This window comes from Aythya fuligula, chromosome 12 (assembly GCF_009819795.1).
Source record: "Aythya fuligula isolate bAytFul2 chromosome 12, bAytFul2.pri, whole genome shotgun sequence".
Lineage (NCBI taxonomy): Eukaryota > Metazoa > Chordata > Aves > Anseriformes > Anatidae > Aythya > Aythya fuligula.
Genome location: NC_045570.1, coordinates 8,106,036 through 8,127,735, shown reverse-complemented (window position 1 = coordinate 8,127,735; position 21,700 = coordinate 8,106,036). Strand labels below are relative to the sequence as shown.

The 21,700-nt window shown below is 42.1% G+C and overlaps 1 protein-coding gene across 2 annotated transcripts in view; it reads left to right on the top strand.

The window, feature by feature from the left end:
- Positions 1 to 15,792, top strand: part of CBFB (core-binding factor subunit beta) — a 40,967-nt gene extending 25,175 nt beyond the window's left edge. Inside the window, exons 5-6 of one of the 2 annotated variants that reach the window (XM_032195884.1) lie at positions 2,252 to 2,347; positions 14,388 to 15,792. In XM_032195884.1, coding sequence (XP_032051775.1) covers positions 2,252 to 2,347; positions 14,388 to 14,456 — 165 coding nt within the window. In that variant the 3' untranslated portion in view covers positions 14,457 to 15,792. Of the gene's footprint in view, positions 1 to 2,251; positions 2,379 to 14,387 lie in introns of both variants that reach the window. The other variant, XM_032195885.1, reaches the window with a different exon arrangement.
- Positions 15,793 to 21,700: the final 5,908 nt, after the last annotated feature.

Genomic DNA, 21,700 nt, shown 5'->3' with positions numbered 1-21,700 from the left:
TCTGTTTAATCCATTCATCTATTCCTGCTAAGCAACCTTACCTTTTGTTACTGGAGGCCCTGATTCACAGCTGCTTTTTAAGGCTTCACTGGGCTAATGAACATAAAGCTCCACATAGGTGCTTGGGTATCTTCCCCACCTGGGTCTGAAACTTCTCTAAATTTGATCTTTGTTTGGAGCCTCACTAAAAGGCTGTTTACATCCTCGGTACTTTTGTATCTCTTCTGTAATACCACATTCTTGCTATGTAGTTCTGTAGTTAGAAATTATTGTCCTTAGAAGGGCTTTTCCTTCTGGACTCTGGTGATTGGTAGGTGGGGATATGGGTAAGTCTCTTGAGTTTATTTTTTTTTCTGATTTGGGGGCTGTTTTACTCTGTTCTCACATTGATATGGTTCATGCTTGCATATTCATTTTATTAGTAGATTCACAGCAGGAGCATTTTTACTGAATAAAAGTAATATTTATAGGCTTCATACCACAAAATTTGCGAGGCTGTAGTTACTAGATTTGGGTGACATTTGAAAAAGGGTTGTTAAAGTCGTGTTGTATGAGATTCTGAGACATTTAGCTTCTCTCATAACACATCACCAAGACCAGAGCAGATTTTTTTTTTTTTTTAACTTAACCATGAAGCATCAAAATGTGACTTCTTCTTTCTTAGACTTTAGTAAACCAGTTTTTCAGTTGTCAACACACTACCACGCTGATTCCTCTCTGAAATTTTAACTTAGTATTTTTTTGGTTACAAACATTTTTTTAAATATCCTGGCTGAGGCTGTGTTAGCTTCTTATTACGCTTCAAATGATGGTAAAAATGTAGAAATCTTGTACAGAAAAATCCTTTTTTATTTAAATCTACCTCTTCCCTCCAAAAAAGAAGTACTAATGACATTTTATGTAGCTTTATAAATTAGAAACAAGGCAATTTTTCTGCAGTCATCAGAGATACAAACCTACCTATTTTATCTCTATCCTTGTGTGTCATTAAGAGCAAACTTCCTGCTGTCTGACATTGGTTGTTACGTGTTGCATAAGCGTTAAGATATAGCTAAAAAGGACTGAATTCTACTTTTAAAAACAGTAGTGTCAAACCTACCTTATGGGCAGCTTTAAATGTTGCCTTTCAGCATAGCTTTCTGGGGAGCTGGCTGTGCAGTTATTGACTGACAGCTGTTTGTATTTAACTGTGTTAGGCCACGAGGGGCACTCATTCACATCACTTCACAAAGTAGCTTCAGGGTGCATGATTGTGCCGTTGGCAAAAAGAGCAATTTAACATTCTCTCGGACTAGAGATGTTTTATCTGAAATTAAAAAATTTATGCACTTAATCCCTTGGTGTATTAAAACTTCGAGTTCTCACAATGTTTTTGTCCTCTCCCAGTCAAGGTTAGGGTTTTTTCTGTTTTTTTAAAGAATTGTAGACTTGAAAATAACATTTGTGTGTATGTGGGAGTGATAAGCAGAGTTAGCACTAATTATAGGTGGAAAGTTATGAGGGAGGAAAGACAATACAGCTTATCACTTACTGTTCTGTTGATCCTTTGAGCATTAATTAAACATATTCCCATGCATAAGCCACTGCTAAAAACAAACAATAGGGTTGCTGTAGGATTCCTCTGCATTTTATGTGCATACATACAAATTAGTGAAAGAATAACTTCTGCTTTGCATTTTGCAGCTAAACCTGAGCAATTTAAACGCTATGTAAGGATTAGGAAGTATGTTTGTACTGGCACACCTTCAGCAGCTTTTGATAAAACGAAAGATTAAATTGGTCTGTAGCTTGGGTAATACCTTTTTTCTTTTTTTTAAAGGAAGATAATTAAATTGCCATTACGTTATCATGATGCCAGTGAACTGTCTCAATATACTTGTGAATACTGTCTTCAAAATGACTTTTACAAGGAAGATAAAATGTATTGCCTCTTTCCTATAACTTCTGAGAATTCCTAGATTTCAGATGATTAAGCAGCATTTTAAACTACTGTTGCAAATTGGTTCTCCTTTGGAAATGCATTTAAGTAGTAGCTGTGTTGCAGCTTTGGTTACCTCTGCCATAGTGATGAAGGTAGGTAGTAATTCATTAACCTATATGAGCAATTCCTGAACTCATCTGTGTTCTAGCAGGTTCCTCAGGGGACACTAGTCTTGGCCGCTGTCAAATGATTCCCGGTATTCAAACAAAATGTAGTGTGGTGAAAGTTAGGGTTGCTTTTTGTGTCACTCTCTGTCATCTGTTTTGGTAGCAGGAGGATGCATTGGCACAGCAAGCCTTTGAAGAAGCTCGGAGAAGAACTCGCGAATTCGAGGATAGAGACAGGTCTCATCGGGAGGAAATGGAGGTGAGGGTTTCACAGCTGCTGTCAGTAACTGGTTAGTACTTTCCCAAACTTTAGATTGTTTGCATTGATTTGTCTGTGTGTACAATGTTGTGGATTTTGTTTGTTGTTCAATTTTTGTCGTGTAAAAATCGCAAAATGTGTTGCTTTAAACTCTCCTAAGAAGGAGTTCCAAATGTTCAAAGTTGACAAGAAATCTCCAATTTCTAACACTTTATTCCTTTCTGTAGATGATCTATGTTTTTTTTTGGTGGGTACTTAAGGTGCGAGGCTACACTTGTTCGCAGAGCTGCCATCTCTCTGTCAAAGGATGCTTTGATGGCAGCTACAGGCATCTTTTGCCTCCCATGCGTTTCCTATGGGTGCAGAAAAGGCTTGGGGAGCTGCTGGCAGATAACTTTGTAGCTAGCTGGCTGTTCCATGTTGCAGAATACATAACCAATTAACTTACTCAGATACTAGTCGAACTCTAGTTTTCTTCTCGCTTTGTTCTTACTGGTGGGGAGTATTACTCCTCTCCTTCCTTTCAGTGGTATAGTTCCCACTACCTTGTGCTTTGCTCTTAAATGTTCTTTTTTTTTTTTCCCCTCAATGAGAGCAGAAATTACTGGGATCTAGAAAAGAGGAGCCAGAAACAGGAATGGAAACCAGCTGCTCTAAGATGTCAGTAAGGCAGGAGCTGGAAGAGGACGAGTAGTACATAAGGAGAGCTTCCAAGGCAAGTTAAGGCAGCCTGTCAGTCAAGCAGAGGAAAGGATAAGGCAGAAGGAGTTTGAATTTATTTCGTTTGCTAACTTCTTACTCCCTGCTTTATCAGTATGGTCTGACCTTAATCAAACATGACCAATCTGCTGCTCCTCAGGGTTTTGAAAGCTTTGTTGTTGTTATACTGCTAAACTGCTTTTATTCTGGCATCTTCACTGATAATTGAGGTGGTTGGGCAGGCTTTCCTTCCTTCCAACTGAGAGTGGAAGGCATTGAGCATGACAATGAGAGGGAAGAGAGATGCAGAGAAGAATAACCATCACTTTGAAGAGGTGGCCAGTGTTCTTTTCCAAATGCAGATGTGGCTAGGTCAGATGTCAGCTGTTGCAAAACTAAAATCCTTGCCTTTAAAGCTTCTCTACCCCCAGATCCTTGTAAGAGCAAGACTATCTGGATCACTTTGTCTCTAGTCACATCGTAGCTGGAACCTGCTTGTAAGTTGAGTTCAGAATGAAGTTAATCTTGAAGCTTGTCATGCAGATTTGAGGCAGCCTGCCTTAATTTTAATAACACAATAGGAACTTTAAGACCAGCTTTAAATCTTTGATCTTAATTTATATATCAAGTTTTGCTTGATTCATTTTCCTCTACCGTGCCCTTCTTACCTATTCCTGTTACTCTTCTTGCTGAATGCTGAAGCTTTAAAATATCAAAAGCTTTAAAATTATCAAAAAATATCATTATAACTTTTGCAGTTCTGTGGGACTTGTTCTTTCCTCCAAGTGTAGAAACCCCTTATTTGCATCTAAGATGCACAGAAACTTTCAACTTGACAGCGAGATTGAGGGAATACCAAGCGTCTGTGGCTTCACAACAGACATCAAAGCTCGTGACACCAAGGTACAAAAAAATCAACATCCCTGGCCATCTGCAGGAACTGGACTCAATAACTTATGAAAATACTTTTGCTTTTAATAACATAGCAGCCAGTTGTTACTCAATGATGTCCTTATTAGCTTCCAATATCCATTTTCTATTAAAACAAGAACAGCCATTGTCCATCTCTGAAACCCTGGCATGGATCACCTACAAAAAGGAAGAAAAGGAAAAATAAAGGATTTTAAATGTGCTTAAGCAGAATAAAAATGAATTGCCAAATTAACTTCAAATTTATTTGATACCAAATAGAGATTTTTTTAATTAATTGCAATACATTTTGCTATGTGTGTTTTTATTTTTATTTTACTGTGCATGTTTAATATGTTTAACCAAGCAATCTTTCCTCAGTTACTTGTAGGTCTGACTTTTTTTTTATATTTACATTTTCTTATTTGTATGTTTGGGGGAAGACTTCCTGGCTACATACCTAGAATGTTTACAGATGATTTTTTTCACTCTGGGTGTCAAAACTCCCATAAAAATTGGGATCCGGGGGCTGGGGAATAACAGACTTGCAATAATGCATTCCTCAGGAGTAATCAGGTTTCCAAATAATTGTCTGGGTGACTTCTTTGCAGTTGTATTCTAATGCAGCTTTTCAGCAGAATGAAAAAAAATTAGTGTTGCTGTGTTTGTTGTATTTATGGCCTCTGAATTTTCCAGTGCTTACAGTCTTGGTCAGCTCAGAATTATGGTTTGACAGTTACAAAATGTTAGTCTGAACAGTATTGTGGACTGTTTGTGTAATTTCAGTAGTTCAGACTGTATCTTTGGTTGCACTACAGAGATGGTACTTGAAGATTTTAGAGGGCAGTTAGAAAAGGTAGTTCTAAGCATTATGAGTGCATTTTTGTTACACTACATACAGATGGAGTTCCCCACAGCATAGACTTTTTGATGTTATCTGCACATCTCATCGTTAATAAAATTTCAGATTTTTTTTTTCCTGCTAAGCATGGCATGGACAGTGAAACTTGGAATTGCCAGACTTGGACCAGGATTGCATCAGCATTAGGGATTGCTTGAGGAATTGCGACACTGTCTGTATAAAAGCAGATTTTTGACTGTAGAATTAGAGCTGAAATGCCTTTAATAGAGACCAGATTCTGCTGCAGTGGGGGAGGGAAGGAGAATCCTGCAGTATTCCACCCACTCCTACCCAAAACAGAGGCGCCAGCTCTTTGGAAACATTCATCTGTCCAAAGCCTGGCAGCATATGAAAATGATCAGACTCAATTCTTTATTTATACAGCTTTGTGTAGAAAAAAATTCCTATCTGAAGTCTGTCTGTAGACTTTTAAAGCAAAGTGGTATATTCTTGCCTAGGAGCAATCCCAGCGAAAGTTCCTGAGCAGTTTAAAACAGTTGTGTGGGGCAGCTGGAGATTTGTATGGTTGTACTTTGAAAGGGAAAAAATAGCAAGTGCAGTAACACTTAATAATGAAAAGTAGAATACTAACCATTCCTTAAGTGTCCTCTCAGAATTAGTAGTGGCTGCTAGGTTATGCTTGATTTGTTTTCCAAATGTGATCATATTTTGGTCCGGTTATAGCATTTGTCCTAATGTAAGTAGGATGTATTACTCTTGGGTGTGAATGGCTTTAGGAATTTTGATTTAAGGTTTTAAGCAAAATGTGTTTAAAATGAGTTGCAATGTGTCCTGTTATACTTGTGACATGTTTCAGTTCTGAATCTGAGATGGTTTTGGTTTTTGTCAGCTTATGTAGGTTGGTCACATCGGATACCACAAATCCTGCCTCACTGCATTCAGAACTCCTTTGTTTCAAAGATGCTTCTGAAGTCAGAGAGTATTTTTAATTACTGCCTTCAAAATTAATAATATATTCTAATGACTTTCACTTTTTACAAAAATGTTAGCATGCTGAGACAGTAAGGATTTAATAATACACATGAAGGAAGACCTTATCCCCAGGTGAAGCCTACTGTAAGAAATGAATAACTGTCTGAAGTTTCATAAGCTTGGGAGCACCGAGCTACTTGGCAAACTCATGCTGTTCAGTGACTTCACACCAGCTGAAGGCCAAGTTCTCTCTCCATAAGCAAGCACCACACCATGGTGAACTTGGTCCAAGGCCATCCTTTTAGCCCTGTATTCGGGAACTGATGCCATTAAGCAGGTATACGAACTTGAAATACTCGTACTTTGGCAGAGGGGAGCAAGCAGACTGAAGAGACAGCAGGGATGGCAGCAAGGCAGATGATGATTTTCATCATCTCTTTATCCCTTTTTCTTGGACAAGAGAGTCAATACCTGCGTTCCCTTCTGTTTGGTGTGGTTTCGGTATGAATGACCAGAGTGCAGCCTCACGATAAGAAATGCTTGCTGGAAATTACCATGAGGTTGCTGTCTAAAAATGCTTGAGTCTTCCAGTAAAAACTTCTTGCTTTTTATTCAGCATTCTGACTGTAGTAACGTGAAGCAAAATGTGTCCAGAATGACTTTGAGATATTTAAACAGCCCCCATTTGGTGAAGCTGGGATACCCTGAAAGTAACAGCCTGTGGTCAGTCCAGGAGGAGCAGCCCTCAGGTGCCTCCTGCCAGCTGGAGCAAAAAGTATCAAGAAAAAGTATCAAGCCATGGATTTTCAGCTATGAATAAGGAGTAGAGGGTATCCTGTCTGTTGTTATACTTTCAGATACTTCTTATGACTGTTTAGGTAGGGCAAACGATAGCTTTAAAACAGAAACAAAAAGTTATTTGAGTGCGCAGTGTGCCCCACTCTTTCTCTTTTGCTTAGCCAAATGTGTTCTACAGCTTGGTTTATTTGGGGGTGGGTTGGATCTGTTGTCGGTTTTCGGATGTAATTTGTTCAGCAGGCATTTTTGAAATGTAATATTTTTCTATTTTGTGTTCGTTTCCCATCTTACTGCCATGCTTTTTGTTTTAACAACAATGCAAGTAGAGAGGCAGAGTGATCTGCTCTTCCCTGAAACAGCGTAGTCTAGCAATTTGTCTGTTTGTGGTCTTGTGCTAAATATAAATAACATTAATGGCGAAGCAGAGCCATTTTAGGAAACTGCATGAAATTCTCATTTAAAAAACCTTCACATTTTGTTGGGGGAAAAAAGTGTTTTGAAACTTTTTGTTGTTTCTTCCACTAGAAATCCCTCTCAAGACAAAGCACCGTATTTTTTAAAGCAAACAGTTCACAATTGAAACAAAACCTAGTAGTAGGCCTCATTGTTGTCCAGGCTTCTAGGAAGCGAAGTCCTTCTCCCTGCTTAAAGGAAAAGAAGCAAGATGAAACTACCAGTGTAAACAACTGCCCTAATTATAGGTATCTTGTTAGGGTACAACTTGCTTCAGCAGAAAAGACAGTATTCCAGTCAGTTTTCTTTTTTCCTATTTGTTCCTCGTCAAACTCCAACTTGAGTTTTTCCTCAAAAAAATAATCTGGAATGAACTTAATTACTACTAATTGTGTACTCTCTAAAATGACATAAAATTACGTCATTTAGTCTAAACTTTATCAAAGCTTTTTGGTCGTGAAAGGAACCCAAACCGTTACTTGGTAACAGTGGGTAGTACAGACTTGTGTGTGTGTGTATATAGAGAAAATGTTGTTGATATTCAAGATGCATGCAGCACAACTGAGGAGAAAAAAGGCATTAAAGCGTGTGCATGTGAATATATGTTGCCCGAAAGGGTCTTGTGATGTGCATGCAGTGCCAGTAGGCTGGTAACGTTATGACTAGATCGTTTCTCAAGAACTTCTAAACAGCTGAGATTTCTGTAAAAGTGCTAGGGAATGCATATATTGGAAAAAAACAATTTGTGCTGTACAGAATCAATGCTGGGTATAGTACGGAAGAGATCAATTTTGCAAATCAGGGAATAGTGTAATATAAGCATCTTCCTTCAGTCAATGAAGGTTAGAAAGGGGCTGAGCAACGGAGGAATACTGTCTGGAGGCAATCAATGTTAATTATAAATTTATAACCTTTATACCAGCCTTCAAACAGTACTTTCTAAAAGGAAGCATTTTAAGCTTTTTTTTTCTAGTTTTCAAGCAAAAGTTTAAATTTTACTAGGCTGTACTTGCAGCTCTTAAGAGCTTACTCTGTTCACATGGCTTTTTCAGTCCAGTTACCAGTATGGAGTACTAAAATCAGTAGCATTGTCATCGATTTTAAACAAAGATAAAACAGTTGCAAGGACTTCAGGCAAGTGAATTTGGAATTCGTTATTAAACTGCGTGTACTTGGTCTGGTCGTGCTCTGCAGCCCTGTAGTAGTTGCTGGTGAGAGCAGGCTCAGCATGTAACACAACTGCCGTGTGCTTTTAGGTTCTAGGAAGTAGGTCTCTAGAAGCTTGAAATGAAGTCTCGACTGAGGTAGGTGCTAAATGATTTTAATCTTTGTCAGGAAAACTGTATTTTGTCTTTCAGTGAGCAGAAAAAGCAATGAAACTTGATACAAGAATAAAATAGCGCATTGGGTACAGAGTTTGTAACAGTAATTGTTCTGTAAGGACTCCAAATGTCCACATCTCTTACCAAATTTGAAAGAATTTTCCATTATTGGAGTAATTTAAGCGGTACTTGACATAGTTTAAAAAAAAAAAAAAAGATCAAGATGACTACTTCATCCCAGGTTTAGGTGGAACCGGCTAGGGCCGGCAAACAAAGCAACTGCTGATGCTGGATCTGGGCTGTGGAGTCTCTAAGTATTTCTCTAAGTATTTTCCTCTCTGCTTCTGGTTCTTTGTTTGGGTGTTGGTTGTTTCTTTTGGTTTGTTGCTTTTCTTTTTTTTCCTTTTGGTCTTGCGGTTGTATGCTTTTTAGAAAAGTATCTGCAATGTGTTCTCAAATTTTTTTTTAAATCCTTTTCAGGAGGTTAACAGACCTTCTAAGAGAATCCAAATGTTCACTGTTTAGTTTTTCATAACGTAGCCTGATTTTTCACTTATTTAGTAAATTATAGATGATGGATGCCAAGGCACATAATGCATCTGCACCGTCTGCTTCAGCAGGATGGAGCTGCCAGAATGCAATTAAAGAATTGCAGTGGGGTTGTACATGGAATGGCTTTATTTAGGCTACTCTTTGTGGCAGCCCTTATTCAAATTATCTCCCAGTTTCTTCTTCCCTTCCTCCCTTCCCCTACACAAGTGTCCCATTATCTTGCTGATACTGCTGGTAAAGAGAGTTGAAGAGCTGTGCCCCAAAACCTCCAGAGAGTCAGGATGCGCAAGGGAGGGAGAAACCTGTGGGTATGAATTGCTCTCATCAATGACTCCCACCCAACACACATGCTTGACAAGTCACATCTGAGGATTTGCAGAGGGCTTGCTGCAGGGTTTCAGGCTGACAGAGGGGAGTGAACAATATTAAGCATGGAGGAATCGAGAGCTGGTGCAAACAGGACTAATAGGAGTATTCAGTTGTATTGTTCCATTATTTTCACGAGTAGGGTGTAGTTACAGACTCAAAGGCAGCTTAAGCAGTTCTGCTGGCAGTATTGAAAGCATGACCAACAGCAGGAGGGGGATGGTGTCCGACTGCCTTGGCTGCTGGAGAAACTGCTGGTGTGTGTGCCTTCCTCCAGAGTTGTCATTACTCTTAGATCTGTTTTACCCAAGTGTCCTATTGTAGATGCTCCAGCATGATCCCTGTCCAAAAGACTCAACTGTAAGCTGATGTTTTGATGGCTTCAAGCTATCTAATTTAATGAGATGAAAATTAATAAAATACAGATCCTACTACATCATACTCCTGAAATGACTTTTAGCCCATACTTAGGCTTGGGAAGAGCTCAGAGATGCAAGGTTGAAGAGAGCTGAGGTGCAAAAGTATCATCGTGGGTGCTTCTTGTCGTTGTTTACCATCAACTCAAACTGCTCTTGTTAGTAACTTCTACCTTGTTTATTAGGGTGTTTTTCCCCCTGTGGTATCAGCAGATGAATTCAGTGTAAATAAATCTAGAATAGCATACTATAGGAGGCTTTGAAATGTGTTCTTTTGCCAAACAAGTTCCTGCAATTCTTGCAGTCAGTCGTCATGCCGTCTCCTACTTTAGAGGTTTTAAATGGCTCGTGGCCAGTCGTAATTCCTTCCGTATTGCAGAAGATTTGCATGGCTTCATGCGCTGAAAGCTGAGCACGAAGTATTTTTGGGTATTGAAACTCCCGACATGTCCTTTATCTTAACCATTCAATTTCAGGATATTTGGAAGGAAGCTGGCAGAACTGGTTAAAATGCATTCATTTTCAGGAAAATCCCAACTGCCGCGGGGTCCGTGCAGTATTTACAAGTTTATCCTGCCAATAGTTGTGACCCTTTCAGCTGAGTAACGTTCAGAGTAGTCTTCCTTCAAACTTAAAATCAGTATTTGACTGAAAATTGAAATACGCTGAGATAAGATGAATAACTACTGTTTTCTCATGACTCATTACGCATGACTCATGGCAGCGTACTCCATTTCCTCGTGGCAAAGATAGATGCATCTTTTTTAATTGAAACAAGTCTCAGTCTTTGAGGAGCTGAGCTCATTATTCATAGAGAGCAATTCTCCTGCTTCTGCAGGGCTTCATAAGATATGCATTTCAAAAATTACAGCGAATGCTGCAATTCAGAGGGTTGATTAGAGTGTATGGGACCCAAAATGAGAGATTTCTGGAAATTGCCATTTTTATGTCCGTAAAAAGAATGGTCAGCTTCCTTTGACAGGCTGAGGTGACCAACCAGGTACTGCCATGCAGGTGGGTGTTAAGAATCTGGGGGCATTTCTTATGAAAGCTGTATTTTGCCCTTTGTCTGTGGCCAAAACATCACCTAATTCCTGATGCTCTACAGTGTGCTTGCTGTCTGCGTATGTGGTGAATCCTCCTCCTCTTCATGAGTATTTGTAACTTTTACATAGATACATGGTGCTTTTAGCATGTAAAGCACTCCTGCAGTCATTCATACTGTGCCCGTGTGCCTTGGTGGGGCAGTGTCTGGCAGAAGGAGCACGTTTCATGTGCATTCCTGCACAGTGGTACAGCGCAAGTAGTTGAGGGCTTCTGAGAGAGACAGAGCTGTCATTCCAACACATAGGAGCTGCACATGTAAATCCCCACTTACTGAAATGCAAAATTACACCTTTATCCACATGTGCTGCTCTAAGACATTGTAATGACTGCTTTCAGTACATTTGAGGGTAATTTGTCATGCCTTTTGCATATCGCTTGAAAGGGCAAATCTGGTAGTTGTTTGCAGAAGCCACTACTGAACCCTTCAAGTAGCAGCGATCGCTTGAATCATGTGAATTCTTTCATACGGTTTGAAAGGAAAGGCCCCTCTAGGCACAGCATAAATGCAACCATATGCCCTTACCTTGGAGTCTTTGCTGAATTTTGACAATAAAATTGCTGTGTTTATGATTACTTTGCTGAAGAAGCAGCTCTGTTGCTTTCAAGGCAGAGAGACAGCAGCAATTAACTTGCTGCCCTTCTTTAGTAAGTGTAAAATATGCTTGATTACGAAATTGATAACTAAATAAATTAATATAACTAGGATTATAGTAACATGTTAGGACTACGTGCCTTTATTTCTCAGAAGAAACGGGAGGCAGTTAAAATGAGAAGAAACCTTGGCACGATCTGGTCAGTGGGAGAAATGCATGCAAAGTGGAACTGTTATCCTTTTGTTACTTTTAGTACGGCTCTTAAGTTGGTGCGGAAGCATCTGTTTGGACTTGCAGAACAACCATCTTGTGTTCAGAAAAACCATTACATCCCAGTTCAGTTTTCTGTCAAAAAAAAAAAAAACAATGAACGCCACGCTTCAGTTTTATTAACTTTGCCTACTGGTATCACTGGATAAGGTGAATGATTTGGGTTTTGAAAATAACACGAAAATCGCAATTAAATGCGGTTTCCTACAATTCTGCATCTCTGCTAAGAAGGCAGTTTGCGAAAGTTGCTTGAGTGGCTGGAAGGAGTGTGCTCATTAGCATTCAAAATCTCGAGCGCTGTACATGAGTGCACCTGCTTGTGCTACAGTGATCCCTCCGATTACTGAGAAGTCTGTGGGTTTGTGCCCCAACAGGGATGGCGGTGGTTGTTTTCGGTGTTCTTCTGTGCGTAGGCAAAAGGCTGCTTCCTTCACTCAGGGTACAGCCTGCGTCAGTGGAACAGAGGGAGAAGATCTAACCCATGGATGTCTAAAATCCAACAGCAATCCTATTTATGTACTGGACACATAAACGTACCAGGTGCTGGTTGTGGTATTGAAAATAGTGACCGTGTTTCCAAATCAGCAGTGGCAACGTAACCACCAAGAGGGTGCAGGAGGGAGCGTCCTCTCTGGAAGCATGCTGACAAGTGGAGGGGTTTATTAATGGACATGGTGCCCATCAGAATGGGATCATTGCACGGGAAAGGCAAATGTGACTTGAAATCAGTATTTAAATAGTGGAAGGAAGCAAGACTCCTTGTGGGTGAAGCCAGCCAATTGTGCTGGCAGTGTAAACTTAGCCAGATGAGAGGAACGGTAGGTAAGGGAGGAAGAAGTGAGCATGGAAAGCAGCAGAAAATGGTGCTGGTAGGCCAGGCCGGAGGGTTTGGGAGCTGGCAGACGCGGCTCGCTTGCAGTTGAGCATGGGAGGGAAGCAGCAGCGTGCTGTGAACTGGGCTAACCGCCCTGCGGCGGCAGGGCTTCCTCTGTGTCAGTAAATGTGACTCAGAAGAGCCCAGGGAGCATCGCGGAGCAGCCGGCGTGTCGCTGTTAGTCACTGCTTAGCTGAAATGCCCGTATTGTTCGGTGGCACCGTGTGAACCCGATAATTGCCTAAGCCATGCATATCCCGGTACTGCTGCCCGCACTGAGCCTGTCCTGCCCCTTCCACCAAAGCACAAAGAGCTTTCTGAAGGAGGGAAGGGTCATTTGTTTGGTTTTTTTTGGGTTAGGTTGTTTCTTTTTTATTGTTTTTAGTGGTTATTTTTCAGCTTTTTTTTTTTTTTAAGAATGCTATTTTGAAGTCCTGAGTGCAGCAGGTTGCTGCAGCTGGCGAAACTCAGAGCTATGCCAGATAATGCTTCTGCAGCGATGGCTCCCCCAGCTGAAAACCTGGGACTGTTGGGGCTGCAGTGGTACTTTTGAGGCCGAGGTGCCAGCTGTGCACCCTGTAAATTAAACCAAAGTGTCCACGCTAACATGTCTTAAAGTACAGCTCGCATCTATTGAACGCTCCCAGAATAGACGTACTGCTTTAAAATTGAAGTACATAAATGGGTTTTTAAGTATTTACCTGCATTTGTGTGCACTACTTGAAAGCAGCCTGTGTGCATACAGAGTAGAAAAATCAAAATACTCAGGTTATGAACCCAAACCAGAGGAGGAACGTACTGTTCGGTTGCAGAAGAGGTGACGCACGAGGTCACTGGCTGTGGGGGCAGCTTGGGCCCTCTTTTTTGTGTTCGGCTGTAGACCTTAGTGGCTGACAGTTAAATGCCTGCTGCCTTGGAGGAAATGCAGCACACTTGGGATGCAGAGTGTGTGTCTGGGGATTGGTAGTGCTGGGAGGAGAAGCAGGCATCTGTGAAACATGTATGTCTATTTTTCAGGTAAAGTATGAGTCCTCTACGAGAACTGATATTACTGCTGACCATCTTTAATTTCCTCTTTAAATTGCCATCAATTCAAACCGTTTAACAGAGCCATTTACTTAAAAGAGAACTGATATCACTTTTTTTTACGCAGGGGCTCAATCATAAGTACCAAAGTTTTCTCAAGTTTTGTTATTGCTAACTTTACAGGTGTACCAAAGGAAAAAAAAAAAGCTGCAGTAAAACTCGAAATCTTTATCAAGAGCTGTTAAAATGTTTATGTATAGATTAAATTGTACTGCTGTGTTGTTATAAGCCTTTGTTCCAGGAAAAGCTAAAGTAAATGTTGATTGCGTGAATATCCAGGGGGGAGGTTTATTTGGGAATGATGTAATGTACTCTGCCATCTTGGCACTGTAGCTCTTCCCCCAAAAATCTCAATCCTGAGAATGCTCACAGGAAAGGTTAACAGAAGGGAATTTCACACCAAAGAACATGTGTTTCAGATGAAGAGACATGAAACCCCATTGCCTTACTGTGCTGAGACGAGCCTGGCTGCGGGAGGGTTTCTGAGGCTGGGCTCAGAGCAGAGCCAAAGCTCGGAGCCCCTCTGCAGAGGGGAGCGGTGTGGGACTGCTCCTCAGGGAGCCCTGCCTGCTGGGGGGCTGTTGAATTGAGGGGGAAAGAATGATTCTCTTGTTAACAACAAATGCATTGGTTACTGCTTGAAACTTGCAGTTTCTGATTTAAAATTGTTTATGGTTGTTGTCATGTGCTTAATAAGTAAGAAATGAATTGATTACTTTGAAATCACTTCTTGGTGCTAAAAGGTGTGTTTTTTAATGCAGGCAAGAAGGCAACAAGACCCTAGTCCTGGATCGAACCTAGGAAGTGGTGATGATCTCAAACTACGTTAATCAACAGCAGCAGGCGTGCCATGGGTCTGCACACATTGCTTCTACTTGGCAAAGGATTTAATAAAAGACCAGAAACTGTGATAACTGGGTATACTATGGTCTGTTTCCTGACCTGCGGCAGTCAAAATCACCATGAACTGCCATGGTTTGCACTATGTTTATGTTACGATACCTGCATTTCCCATTTTAAGCATGTAGCCAGTGGCAATTTGAAATTTTGTTTTTCTATGCAAACTTATTTTTGTTGGCACTATTTTAGTGAAATGGAAACTTATGCAGCTATAAAAACATTTTTTTTCTCAATGTAATAAAAATTGTCACTTAAAAATAGGTCAAGATATTACAGATTAAAAACTTTTTTTGTTGTTTTTTGTAAACTGCTGGAAGCCAATGCATTCCAAGCTTAATTTTTTTAATATGGGCTTTTGGAATTTTGATCGTCTTTATTGTGCTCCTGCTTTATTTTAGATATGCATTCTTATCTATCTTTCAGTTTTCTTTTTTTCTAAATTTGTAAGACCTTCTAAAAACTGCTGACATTATTTTTGCATTATTTCCAAGCTTAAACCCAGTGGATCAGTGCTGTTGGAATCAGGTTTCAACCTCCGGGTCTGTAAATGTTATAGTTGCAGTATTCTTTTAACTGCTAACAATCCATTGGTTCCACTTTTTAAATGATAAAATCTTAAAATGTATATTTTCATGCATTAATGCATTCTGCCCCAATATCTGTCTTAGATTTTATTCTCTATTAAGTGAGTTTGGGCGGTTATTATACCCCTGTATATAGTACCTTACTGAAACTCATAGGAAGTCGCAGGCTGGCTTCTGTTTTATTCAGGGATTTTTTTAAATAGTTCTTAAAAAAGGGATACTGCAACTCTACAAACAGATTCAACAGCGTGTTAAACTGGGAATAAAAGTGATCAGCTGCCAAGGTGATATGTATTAAATCATGTTTAAGATAGCTGCTTTAAGTATATTTTATATCTTATGCTTTTTGTAAAGTTGTGCTGAATGGTGAAGAGATGAGGTGGTGCGCAGCAAATCTCATACTGTGCATAGGACACTTCTATCAAATCTTATGCAAATTAAAACTACATTGCAGTAAATATTGCATTTTCTAACAGGGTAAGATTTGGGGTGAGTTGATTTGTGTGAATTGTTTCTGTTTTGTTTGGGGTGGTGGCAAATGGATTTGTTCCCAATTTTTCATTGCATCCAATATTTGAAGAAAACTGATTGGAAATGTGATGTCATCTGGCGTTGTCAAAATGTGGTGCTTCCTGTACAGCCTGATTAATTAAAATGTCACGTGGATACCTTTTTAAAATAAGTGACTTAATCTCAGTGTTTTTAAAAAATGATTTTGAAGGTCAAAACTCTGTATGATGAGAACGCTTTAAATCTTTTTGAAATTCTATAATTAAGATAACTACATTCCTCATTAATGGCAAAAGAATCGATGTAAAAAGAGGTCTTGCAAAAATGTGAGCAGATCTCCATGTGAAGGCAAATCTTTGTATGTTAATGATATGAATATTTAACACTCACTTAAACATGTCAGTAACTGTAAACTGTGAGAATGTCATCAAATAGAAATATTTTGATACTTCAATTTAAATGTGATTCACCTAAAAGATAACCTTTTTCACTCCGTGGCCACGTATTCTTCTTGCTCTCCTGCCCCCAAAGAAATAATTTTTCTAAAGTTTCTGCAATGAGTTATTTTAAGGGACACACGCATGCATCCGCACGCATCCCTAGCCTTGGATCTTCTCTGCCATCTGTGTATTTTTGATGGAATAGTCTGAAGATTTATTTTAAAAGGTTTTCCTAACGGTTCAGTGGTTTTAAACCATAAGTACACAGGAAATTATGCTATCAGATATTAACGTCGCTATCTTTGTGTAAATACTGAACTTTTCCCTATCATCATTTAGCATTCTGCTGCTTACGATATCTTAATGCTGGCATTAAGATCACAAGCCCTTACCCTCTGCTGGTTAGTGCAGACTTTTTAAAGTGCATTTTAAGTTATTGATGCAATTTGATATTTTTCATAATTCCTATTTAAACTGAAGTTGCATCATCTTTCTTGAATTCATCTCCTGTAAGAGTTGCCTTAAGCTACAGGATTGCTTTTGCTACTTTTTGTGTTGTATGTTTAACTTTCATAATAAACTTCTGTGTAGTGAAAACAAGTCGCTGTAAAGTCATTTCTGACATCCTGGTACTTCAAGCTGGTGCATTACGTGTTGGTGGGAGAGGAGCAGGATGCTGGGCGATGCCTCCATCCCACCCTGACCAGGTCTTGATGGCCGTGCTTGAGGCAATAGTGACATCCAGTGGTCACTTGAACCAACCCCAATGCACCTTGTCCAGTGTTAATTCAACCCCCAGGGTTGTGCACACACAAAGAGCATCTTTCATCTTTGCATTTTCATAACAGCCATCAAACCTTTGTAGTTGTGCTCTTTGGACGTGGAGACAAACCAAAAGGTAGTTTGCATGTTGAAATTGAGGAAATGAGGAAATGTGGTGAAGCGCTGCGGGGAAGATACGGATATTACGTGCTACACCTGAAAGCCTCTTCTAAGGCTGCTGAAATTTTAGATGGTGTGACTTAAAGCAGCTTGTGCTGACAGATAATGCTGCTAATGGACTGAAATCATGTACAGGGGGTTGTTGGTTTTTAGTAACCAGAGCTGAAGACTGCTTTGGAAGTGTTTCCATGCAAAAGGGCCAAGTATGATCTTAATTTGTGCTTCTAAAAGCTGATTCTAAGTGGATCTGAGTAGTGCCTAATGTCCGTTGCCTGTGGTTCTTCAGAAGATAATCTGTACTTCGGAAGGGTGGCAGTTCTGAAAACAAAACCAGCTGCCAGGCAGCGTTACTTTGGCTTCCTGAAGTTTCCAATTGCTGCTTTTATAGGAACATCGTGCAGTAGCTTAGTTCACAACACATCTTTAAAGAGCTGTTCGTAAAGCCATTAGATAACCTGGCCATTTACTTGCAAGTTCATAAAATGATCCACTTTTCTGCCCAGGGTACATCACGAGTGGATGGCTACTTTATTCCTAAAGCCTTTACTTGTGTGGAGGCATGTGAAGGGCAGTGGTGGTTTGTCCCCTTGTTTCTCTCACCATGAGCTTGCTTCGCAGTCACCCTGAGCAGCAGAGGGAATCTGAACAGCCTCCGGCATGAGGCACCTACATCCAAAGGGGTTTTTTAAGCCATTGCCATCTTTTCCTTGGGGATGTCTGTGCTTGGTTTGGGAGTGAAGCCCCTGGAAACGTTGGAGCTTCTTGGAATGGAAAAAGATGCCCGTGACCTGTAAGGCAACCAGAGCATGTGAAGTCTGGTAACTTGACTTTTTTTTTAAACCTCTTGCAGTTACGTGGCTTCTTCCTCACCTAAGAGAATCCATCACATTAACTGTTCAGCCCATTTTACATTAGGTTTTCAAAACCTGAATGAGGGCTTCCTGGTCTCTTTAATGACATAACAACTGTCAGCTGTCCTGGACTGGGCTCTCAGCCCCCCATTTTCTAGCAGGCAATGACAAAACTGAGACTGCTGGTGGAAAGAGCAGCTTTTCTGTTCCTGCAGGTTTGTGGTGGTTTGTCTAATAAGAAGCCTTGGTTAGGTAAAGCCTGGAAGTTAAGTAAAGGAGACTTGGTTTCAGAGAAGTCAAAATGTCATGGCTTGACAGGATCTTGACAAGACTGTCACCTTTCTTTGCCCACCACTAGTTCAGGCCACCACTTTGTTACAGATGCATTTAGGAATCCGTCCTGTCTGCACCAAAATAGGACTGATTTATTTAAAGTACATTAGTTTGTTAGCGCATTTCCAATGCAAATGAGCGAATTACAAAAGTGGCTTCGAGGATAAGAATTACAGCGAGAAGTTACAGCAGAGTTGTACATTTGCATAGGCAACATTTCTCATAACTCATTTGCCTTGCATCCTGTCTGCACGCTGCAACAACATGTAAATCCCGGTGCATGCATATTCATCAGCTGCTGCACAGCTCACAGCTGCTTAGGCTCACGGTTTAAGTAACTTTATTAAACATCTTAGTTACAGATTGAGATAAGTGAGTTTCCAGAATTGCCTCAGGCTCATTTCTTAAAGCTCACGAGTGGGGAAAAAAAAAATAACACAGAGAAGCCGTGTGCTAACTCGGTCGCTGCTGTGATCTCCCAGTAGGCGGCCCTGGAAAACCCAGACACCTGTGAGAAGGGAAGAAGCTGAAAACGGGAATGTTTCTTGCTCAGTCTAGTCCACAGCTTGTCAAAGCTGGTGAGACTTCTGCTAAATCTTTGCTGGTGCCCCTAATTCTCCTGGTTAGGGACTGTGCTTTCCAGTCTGTGAGACTTGATGGTGCTGTCTTAGGGGAAAGTGGGTTTCTGTTGTTCCATAGGCACCAATTTCCTGTGTTTCACAGAAACCGGTCACTTAAGCCACTTTCCTCCTTTTCCCCTCACTCTTGTGAAACAAGTGATGACTTTTCTCCCTCTCTTGTGGGTTCTGACCACATTTCTTAGCTTTTTCTCTGCTACCGTTCCACTGAGCTTGAGAAAAGAAAATTGTTGCAGAGCTGGAGAAAGGCTTTTCCTAGAAGCTCCTCTCTCTTTTCCACCTGTCAGGGGCTGGTCTGCTGAAAGAGGCTGTCCCTGTGGGCCTTGCCTCCTCGCCTCCTTGGACTGTTCCAGCTATAACTCTGCTGTTTTTGCTGTTCACGCCGTGCCAAAGTCCAGCAAAGTGTAGGCCTGGGGAAGCAAGTGGCACAGAATAACTTTCAGGCTGCAAATTGGACTGCTTGTGGCCTTCGTAGCTACTGATATACAAATATTGCTGCAGCACGTAGCTGGGGTGATGCTCCGGTGACTGCTGGGGTGTTTCGGGGCTTTGGCCCTCGGTGGCAGTGACACAGATGATGGCTCCTCACGCTGTGCTCCTCGGGGAGGTCTCAGCCTTGAGAAGCTGAGGTTAACATGGGAGGAAGCAAGGTGGCTCAGGGCAGAGGCCTTGCGAGGGTGGATTGAAGCACAGAGGCTGGTGGCTGGGCTGCCCTCCGGCCTCTCCAGGAGGGGAGGTGAGATGGTGGCCAAGCGCCTCAGGTGAGAAGAGAAAATGGCAGGCGGGCCCACAGCTGCTCCTTCCCAGTGCTGTTCAGCTCTGCACCTTTCACGGGCCCAGCCCAGCGGGCAGTGCTGTTTCCCTTTGCTTTGGGTTGGTCAAAATGTTCGTGGCCTTGGCTTGAGGAAAAAAGGGAGCACATGGTTCTGAGGGATCAGAATTAGCGCAGTTTAACGCACCCTGTTTGTGGACGCCTGTGCTGTGCCTGCTTTTCTCTCGCAGACATCTCCCAAGCTGCCATTTAGCAGGTGGAGGAAATTAGCAGGCAGATGGGTGGACATCTGGGACCAGCCGTGGCAAAAAGGAGAGCAGGCAGAGGAACGGTTACACAAGGCCAGCAACAGGTCTGGTGCACAGCAGTGAATTTATTCTAGCCTATGGATTTTGGAAGCGGGAGGGATACCCCTCCTGTAGCAAGGATTTTGGTGTCAAACCAACCCGTGGCCTGTCTGAGCCCTCTATGGGACCTGCCTGCTTCCTCTGCCTTTGGCTGCAGATTAGGATCTCAAGTTCCTGTCCTCGTCTTCTTGCTGCTGCAGAGTTGAGCCCTGTGAAGTGTGCGTCTCTGTCTCTTTGCAGTGCTATGTTGAAATCTTGTTTGTAATTGTGGATAAATGCTTCCAAAATCTTTCCACAAAGGGAAATACACATGGGTGAATTCCTTCTCCTTGTGGAAGTGCATAGGGTTGACAAAGCCCTGCTTGTTTGGAGGGTTGAAGCATGTGGTGCGGGTCATGGGCCCGGGGGAGCAGGCAGCCTCCCTGGTCCTCATGGTGAATCTTTGTGTTTGTTTGTGGCTTTATCATCGTAATTCTTGAGTGTGTCCTGCTGCAGAAGGCTTTCAACCTGCGGTAAATCCATGCTGCTGTCCATACTTTGGGGAGCAAGATCTCTGCCATCCCACGGACACCCATGGGCCCGTCATTGAGCTCCTCCTGCTCCATGTGTAAAATGTGCCTGAAGCTCACATAATTCAGCTTTGCTCATTTAGGAACACATTGTCAAGACTTATTGCTGGGTTTCTTCACTTGATAGTCATTTTAACTCAAATGTGCGACACTCAAGTTAGTATTTCATGCAATTTTGGCACTGCAGGCCTGTTTCATGGCAGTTGAGCAGGAAAGGTCATCAGCTTGATGGACATCTGCAGGTTTCCTTTCTCAGCATTTGGACCCAGCAGATGGACTTTGTAGCTCCCTTCCAACTGAACTACTCTATTTATTCTTTGTGCTTTCTTCTACGGCATTTACAGATGCCTGTTCTAAAACCCTCCCTGTGCTGATGTTGAGGCTCTGCCCCCAGACAAGGGCCTTGGTCTTTTTCAGCTGGGGGAACTGGTAGAGACCTTCAGAGGGATGAGGGGACAGCAGTAAGGAGGTGCTGCTGTTGTTCCGCCTGCCCTGGCTCAGGCAGGTTTGGGGTCTGGTTTTAGGACCAGGGTCTCTCCTGTGTGTCTGCATGGAGTTGGCTGGGTGGGGGTGACCCGGTGAAGCCCTGGTGGCTGTAAGCTTGGGGCATGGCGGGGCAGTTGGCAGGGGCAGCACTGAATTGCTGTCAGGCTGTGAGCAAAGCCACAGAGGTGACTAACTTCTGTCTCATCAGAAGACGGTTCTTCAGAAACGAGCGGGTCCATCCAGAAACACCAGACTAACCATCACCTCTGCGGCGGGACGGCCGCCGAGCATCTCGGTTCCCAGAATGAGGTGTCACTTACCCAGAAAGGGCCTGGAGGTCCCCTCCCACCCCACCGCCTGCTCTGCAGCACCCTGCACCGCTCTGGAGGCCCCTGCAATGGGGCACAGCTGCCACAAAGCTGCTGGGGAGCCTGTTGCACCCTGCAAAAAAAAGAGGGGAGGACATATGGGGAGGCTCAGCCCTGCGCAGGGGCCAGCCGTGAGCGGAAGCTCCAGGTCGCTTGCTCTCACCACCTTTCTGAGCATCCTTTGTCCCTCTTGGCCACCTGCTTGGTCCAGAGCTAGACGTGCTGCCGAGTAGCCCCTGGGACCCCTTGTCCCCTTCTTGTCGGGGCGGGTGCTCCCACACCGAGGACAGATCCTCTTTTTGGTTCTGCTTTCAGTTCTGCTCTGCAGCATGCC